At 32.0% G+C, this 8,323-nt stretch overlaps 2 protein-coding genes across 2 annotated transcripts; both read right to left on the bottom strand.

The window, feature by feature from the left end:
- Nucleotides 1-222: 222 nt before the first annotated feature.
- LOC145619739 (uncharacterized) lies at nucleotides 223-732 on the bottom strand. Its single transcript, XM_081674440.1, has one exon. It carries the CDS (start codon nucleotides 730-732, stop codon nucleotides 223-225), a length of 510 nt encoding a protein of 169 aa, XP_081530566.1.
- A 2,571-nt stretch (nucleotides 733-3,303) lies between these two features.
- LOC145620773 (putative carboxylesterase 12) lies at nucleotides 3,304-4,647 on the bottom strand. Its single transcript, XM_081675482.1, has one exon. It carries the CDS (start codon nucleotides 4,509-4,511, stop codon nucleotides 3,549-3,551), a length of 963 nt encoding a protein of 320 aa, XP_081531608.1. The 5' UTR covers nucleotides 4,512-4,647; the 3' UTR covers nucleotides 3,304-3,548.
- Between the last annotated feature and the right edge of the window lie 3,676 nt (nucleotides 4,648-8,323).

The following is an 8,323-nucleotide window of genomic DNA, read 5'->3' as shown; positions in this document are numbered from 1 at the left end:
AGATAGTGTGCGTTGTTCCACTGTCCAAAAGGCATTGACATTCGGAACTAACTTCAGGTAGATCCATATCTTCATAAAATAAATTTGAGATTAGTTTAGAATAATATTATACAAACTTTTATTGATGATAGAGATTAAAAGTACATGACTAGAAATTTAAAATACAGAACATAAAGAAAATACATTAAAACATAGCATATGTTACATTAGTTGATGAGAAACCTAAGCACTATTGTTTTCTCCAAGAATGAAATCATCTCCAATTTCAGCATTATCCATGAAATAATCGGATACATCAAGGCTGGGGCAAGGAGCATTTTTCACTTTGCCTTTTACAGAAGCCTTGTAAAGGTCTACCAAATTTTTGGCCGTACGACAAGTACGTCCCCAATGTTCTGTCATACCACATCTGTAACATGTGTCTTTTCCTTTCGAAGAAGTTTGTTTGTGGCTTCCAGATGACTGCCCCTTCTGTTTTTCAAAATTTTTGAAATTACTGTTTCTTTGAAAATTGTTTCTACCACGACCACGGCCGCGTCCGCGATAATTTCCACGGCCTCTTCTACGGCCATTGTAATTTCCGCGTCCACCTCTTCGTGTAGCATTTGACTCAGGTGGATAAGAATTTGTTGCATTTGCCTCATGATGAGTGGCCAAAGACCCAGTTGGTCTTAGGTTATGATTTTTCAACAAAAGTTCACTATTTTGTTCCGCAACAAGCAATACACTCATTAATTCATTGAACTTTTTAAAACCTCTTTCACGATACTATTCTTGCAACAGTATGTTGTTTGCATGAAAGGTAGTGAGTGTTTTTTCAATCATCTGTTCATCCGTGACTGGATGATCACAGTATCTCAATATAGACACTATCTCATGTATGGTTGAATTATAATCAATTACAGATTTGAAATCCTGGAACCGTAAATTTGTCCAGTCAAATAATGCCTTAGGAAGGAGCACCCTTTTGTGGTGTCCAAATCTTTCATTAAGGCAATCCCATAATTCTTTGGGATCTTCAACCATCATGTACTCAGTTTTAAGGCCTTCGTGTAAATGATGCTTTAACAACACTAAGGCTTTTGCCTTATCTTGTTTAGTAACAGGTTTTACAACAGTATTGCAGAAGTGGTAGTATTAGTTGTTTGACCAGAGGGACTTTTATTTTCTTTAACAGTGTGCTCCAAGCCTTGAGCTTTCAAATTCATCATTGCATCCACTTTCCATTCCAGAAATTTCTTTCTAGATAAATCTAAGATGCTAAACTATCTTTTCATAAGGTCTCCCATTTTCGCTACAATAAATTACTTGATAATTAGTTTATAATAACAAATTATATGTAATATTCACATGTTTAGTTCTTCCATATTTATAATTAAGTTAATAAAACACGTGATAATTAAATTTAATAATAATAAACCATAAATAATATAGTCTTTTCTCCCCCTTGTTTATTATTGTGAGTAATTATATGATTAGACAAATTAATCATGTTAGTTGCAAAAAAAAAAAAAAACAACAAAACGACAACAATAACAGTAGTAACAATAATTATAATGATAACGGTAATATTATACAATGATGATTAATAACAACAAACAAACATAATAAAACAAAAGCAAGCTTTTAATATATTAAAACGACAAAATAAGTGAGTTTTACTTATATATAATGAAAAAAATTAATATTGCTACTAATAGAACTACAAGCGCCGTAATTAGGAGGAAATATTGTTTTATCTTCCTTAAATCTTCCTCAAAAGTGAAGTTGTGAGTGTTTTGGGTGTTTTGGTTGCCGTCATCGGGGATCATATCGGAGAAGGGTGTGATAAAACTTTTGGGTGATTTTTTGGATAAAAAGTGGGAAGGGATAAGGGATTTGTGGTGAAATCGGGGGAAAAATCCGCCTTTTATAGAGGTAGGTTTATCCGTTACTGTTCTGCACAACTGTAAAAATATCATATAATAGTCTAATGTACTCATAAAATTATAATCCATATAAATATATATATTTATATATATATATATATATATATATATATATATATATATATATATATATATATATATATATATATATATATTTATAATATAATTGTAAAAGATTATCACACTGGGAATGCAAGCCATAGTGGTCCGAAAGCCCTAATATCTATAAAAGATCATGGGTTCGAAAATGGAAAGAAACACAAAAAGTATGTAAAAGTAAGAAAAATAATAAGTATAAAAAGGCTGCATCCTTTTGTTAATCTAGTTAATAATATGCATGCAAAGTTACTACTAAGCAATTATAATAACTAAGATCAAAATTTATGTAAAATAAATTTATGTAAAATGAGTATGTAATATCAACATGAATCAAACAAAGAAACATCAACATGAATAAAACAAAAGACGATAATAATGAATTCACAAGTAAGAGAACTTTCACCGTTGTTTTTGTGGTATATATAATACATTAAATGTTTGAGTTTCTGGTATAGAGAATCCCAAATATGGGCAACTATAGAGCATACTCCTCGAAACATTTAGAAGTAGATAGTATTATTTATTATAATTTTTTAGAAGTAGGTATAAATATACCTGACCGGAAACTAGTGCTGATAACGTGTTAAAATATTTTACTGATGGCAAGATATTTATCAATGAAGGGATGAAGATAGGAAACAAGTATTAGTATGGTAGGAAAACTCTTTCTTATTTTCAACTTAGTTCACAATACGTGAACTTGCACTTATATAGCCAAAATATATCAATATAATAATATACATGATTGTACTTCATATAAATAATTGTACTTAGAAAAATCTACATTGACCTCAAAATTACTACATGTGAACTTCAATTCAATCATGCATGTTTGTATGTTTCTCAACATTTGTCACATTAATTTTTTGATTTTTTTTTTTTTTTTTTTTTTGGTCTTTTAATTCATACTTGTCAGCTGTTAACTACCCAAGGTATCGATCATGAGTTCTTCTTAAAAAAAAAGAAAAAAAAAAAAAAAAAAAAAAAAAAAAAAAAAAAAAAAGTATCTATCAAAATTGGGAAGTTGGCAAAAATAATGTTACAAGTAGCATTAGCTATAATCGTCGTGCTCTTAACTAAGAGCCAAATACTTAGTAATTATCACCGACAATGTCCAATAGACGTAAATAAAAAAGAACGTCCTCAGTCTTCTAACACGTATATTGCAGTCAGCAAACAGCTTGAAATGCAAAACAAATGCTGGAATTAACTCTATACAATAATAATCAATAGTAGTATGATTAGTATGAATCAATGTAACCCACAATTCAGCCAATCACGAAGAGTTTGACTCAAACTAACAAAGTTATTAACTTACAATAACGTGACATTATTATTACACAAATATTAATACTAGTCTACCACTAATAACAACATTACAGATGATTTTACAAATTAACCCCATATTTTTCACATTTCATAGTTAAAACTTTCCTCAACCAATTAATATATCATTCCGGAATTATTAGTCACGTTGATATGCAATGCGACAACTAAACCCGACAAGGTACTAAACCATGATCAAATTTCACAAGCACAAATTTGTGAGTTTGAATTACGGATAAAATCAGCCACCCTTTTAAGCAGATCTTTAGCTTCATCACAATCAGGCTTATACAGATGAAAAACATGACCTCTTCCTTTACTTTCCATAAACTCTAATTCACCTTTCCATTCACCATTTTCTTGACCTTCCCTTAAAACTTCATAGTATTTCACTCCTCTTTCTCTCAAGAAATCTTTCCCACCGACACAAACCAACACCTTCTTACACCCAACAATCTCTCTCCTCATTTTCTCCGGGTCAGCTGCCGGGTTCAACCTCGGGTCCAAAACCCCGGTCGTATCCGGGTACAGATAATCCCATAACCCATTGGGCTCACTGTCTCCGAAGAACGGATGGACCATTGCGATCCCTGCAAAACAAAACTCAGACCCAGACCCAGACCCATCGGACTCAGACTGAATCCGGGTTACAATGTCATGGACAATGTTAGCACCAGCACTGTCCCCAGCAAGAAAGACCTGATCAAAATCAACCCGGTCATTGAGCCAGGGCTCGGGCCCTGACCCGGTTGAATGAGATAGCACCCACTTCGTCGCTGACAAGGAATCGTCATAGCAAACGGGCATCGGGTGTTCGGGAGCGAGGCGGTAATCGACTGAGATAGCGACACAGCGAGCTTGTGAGACGAGGGAGTTGAGGTAAGTATGGTAGATTGAAGACGAAGCAGAGTAGAGGCAAAAGGCGCCGCCATGGATGTAAATAAGGATGGGAAGATTAGAGTCAACTTTGACGGGTCGGTAGATACGGGCTGATAAGCCCGGTGAGATGGTTATGTCTTTGGAATTGACTGAGGTGGCTGAATCGAAAGATGGTGGAACAATGTCGGTTTTGAGAAGACGTTCGATTCGGCCATCTTTGTAGACTCGAATACGAGGGGAGAAATCATGGAGGATTTCTGATGACATTTGGACTTCCATTTTTGTATTTTTTCTTGTTTGGTTTTTTTGGTTTTGGAGGTTAGAAAAATTTAATGGTGAGAAAGGGAAGGAGTGGGGAAAGAGGGGAATATAAGTGGTGCCGGTTGGGTTGTAGCGTTGGGAGTTGGGGGAAATTATAAAGTAGGGGTGTGTATTTATGTAGAAAAATTGGAAGGTTCTATTTTTTGTAATTAACGATACAACTAGTTTTGTGGCTGTTAAAAATTGAGAAAATGATTTGTGGAATTTAAAAATTGGGATAATGATCCTTTATAATGATCCTTGGTATATATATCATAGCGATATGAAGTAGGGAATGGAGAAGGGACGATTTGCAACAACAATCGTAGCTTTGCTTACGGAACATTTTTATTTGATTCAATTATTATGTATCTGTTATATCTAAATCTCTTTGTAGATGTTGTTTGATATATTTATGAATCAATTTTATTTAAAAAAAAAAAAACCAAAACCAAAACAAATGAAAACAATATACAAGTATAAATTATGCTAATTGTGCGTGATTTACAACTAATACGTACCAAATTAAGATACATATTAAACGTTTATTGGTAATTCCTAGGACTCTTAGAGCGACCTATAACATTAATCTTAGAACTGCATCAAATATAGTTTGATTTCAAAACTATAATAGTTTGAAAGACTTTGTTTCCAAAAACAAAAATTATAGATCAAAAGAGCTTCTCGTGGAAGGACTTATCATATAGCTACGTGAAATAGGGTATACATCAATGTAAAATCTCATCAACAACAATCGTAATTCTAACCAATTGGAACATTATTTGATGCAATTTATCTTTTATTTGTTGGTTTTAATATATGGTGTATTATTTGTCATATGATTATTCTGTAAATAGACTGCGTTTACTTTGAAAAGAGTGTACGTAGATTTGGTTAAATTGACCCAAAATCGAAATAACCATTCAAAATACTCTAATTGAACCTAATGTGGACCAAATTAGCGCTTGGAAACTAAACGAGCTAGAAATTTAAAATGACCCAAATCGAATTGAAAACAAACCTGGCCAAAGTTGAGTTAATCCGCTTTTTATCCTATACTTTAAGTAACACGATCTGAGTTGGACCATAATTAATTAATCTAAACAACCTTGAAGCTCAAAATGACTCAAATAAAAAATAATGGAGTACCCTAAATTACCTAAAACAAAATTATTCTTTGCTGAAATGATTTGAACTAGATTCAACCCATTAATTAATCAGTAAAGACATGAATCAAAAGAACCTAATCTTGTTTCAACTCATGTTTTTAAATGAATTTTTATTTTGTAGTATATTAGTATGTAAGTAAAAATACATATTTTAAGTACTCCTTTTCATTGATATTCAATCATTGACTAGGTGTAAGCACAAAACTACACAATTATTAATTCTAAATTCAAAATTAGTACTCGATTGTTCAAAGATTGAGTCGACCCGAAATGTTACGATTCAAACTAACCAATGTCTCAGTCAACCTATAAACTCGACTTGCCCAAAAATAACTTCATTAGAACTTAATCCAAATTCTAGACTAGAAACCTGACCAGCCCGAAATTATCTAATTTTCTTGAAGTCTCAACTCGCTAACTTGAAATCTAATCAAAACCAATCATATATTGGCATGAACCAGTGGCGTATCCAGGATTTTCAAACAGTGGGTTCAAAATCGGAAAAAAAAAAAGAAACGCAAAATGCATTAATTAAAGACCCAATACATAAGTTCATATTTAGGATTACAAATGGATTACACTTAGAAATTTTGTTTTAAAAAAAACCCTACAAAAGCATTTTTCAAGTTTTCATACTTTGAAAGCATATCAATAAATCAACATCATTATCATCAAGAACAGTGACTAAACTATCATTTAATAATTGATCGTCAATACAATTCTGCAACCTATTTTTTTTCATAAGTCGTTGATGAAAACACTCTTTCCACTGAAGTAAAAAAAAAAAAAAAAAAAAAAAAAAAAAAAAAAAAAAAAAAAGAGGTTGAGAGGGTTCGAACCCGTGACTTCCTTGTAAGGAATCAAAGGGCTCTCACAAAAAATTACCACTAGGCTGCACGCTAACATGTTGCTATGTATTTTGAAATTATTTTATTTAACCTGTTTTATAATGTTATTCGAACCCTCTCAGCCCTTTTTTTTAAAAAAAAAAAATTAAAAAAGGGGCTGAGAGGGTTCAAACCGCTGATTTCCTTGCGAGGAAGGAAAGGCGCGCATCAATACTGCCACTAGGTTATACACAAACATGTTGATATAAACTACAAAAATATTCTATTTAGCCCGTTTTTATTTTATTTTAAAATAAATTATTTTTTTTTTCAAAAAAATCAGTGGATTTAATGAACCCACTTGAACCCAACCTGTATCCGCCACTAGCATAAACATATCCAAAATCCAAATTGAATTAACCCGACACAAAGGCATAGTGGACTCAAACTAACCAAACCTATAATGACCAAACCCAAACCCGATTATAATGACCAAGTTGCTAGGTTTATGCACAAGTCAAATGTCTAAAGATCGATGAATTAAAAAAATGACGGTTTCTAGTGTAGGCGTCATTTGAAGAGTGCCTAATTAAGCATGTTGTGAATATGCTTAGCAATCATAGGAAATGAGATTTGACATGTACGATTAAGGACAAAAAAGTAGGGAGCCGCCAACAAGTTTTTCAAGGAACTTGTAAACCATTCATAGATTATTAAAGGCATCCACGAAATGGGACCAAACGAAATGCAACATTGATTTGATCCATGAAGGTTACACCCCATTTATGATCCATGAGATTATATTACTAACTCCATATGGTTATGAACCACGAATGAAGGATCCAGGATGATGGTTATTGTGAAAAGTATTTCCTGCAATCTCAAAGTCATACTAACAAAGATTCAATATGCTCCTAAACTAGATTAGACTAACTTGGTTGAATATTAACGCACACACGATGCTAAATATCAGATCAATTTAATTAACTATAAGATTAAGGGTACCTAACCGATTGTCCAAATTATCTTATTAGTTGTGATTGTTAATTATATGTTCTCATTAAGCATGTAAAAAGATGACCAACAAACAATAGAATAGACAACAAGATTGAAAACAATTTTGACATAGAACAAACATACTCCCTCTGTGTTTTAGTAAGTGTTACAATTTGACCAAACACGCATGTCGAGAGACAAATTTGACTATTAATTTATCTAATTATATGTTAATAAAATCATACGAAATTTATAATATGAAAGTGTACATTTTAACGTATCCAACAATGTCTTATGCAATAATAATTTTATTTAATATATTAGTTAAATAATCAAGTCAAAGTCATTAAGTGAATAATGAAAAAAAGTCAAATTGTAATACTTATTAAAACAAGGAAGGAGTAACAATTAATACATAAAAAATCATAATGAAAATCGTTATTAAAATAATAAAAATAGTAGGCGGAGCATGATGTCTTACTTTGATTGTATTTGCTTGCAACTGTAAAATAATAGAAACGTTAGTATTTAACTTCAAAGAAATTAATTATTAAAATTGGAATTAAATTAAATTAATTAATAATATATAAAAATAGAGTTCATTTGGTCCAAACCCTTAATTATTGGTTCCAGCTTTCACGCCTTGGTTTAAGTAAAGAACTTCGGGTATAGTATTGAGTCCTTGGACACTTCTAGAAAACAGTCCATTTTTCGAAAAACTGGTTTCGACGGATGCATAATGATAAGAATGCTGTTCTTCGAACAAGTGTATTATTCCGATAGAAGGTTCGTAGTTATT

The sequence above is a fragment of the Chenopodium album genome, chromosome 27, assembly GCF_948465745.1.
Source record: "Chenopodium album chromosome 27, dcCheAlbu1.1, whole genome shotgun sequence".
Lineage (NCBI taxonomy): Eukaryota > Viridiplantae > Streptophyta > Magnoliopsida > Caryophyllales > Amaranthaceae > Chenopodium > Chenopodium album.
Note: the sequence above shows the minus strand (reverse complement) of the source record. Positions and strands in the feature narration are given on the sequence as shown.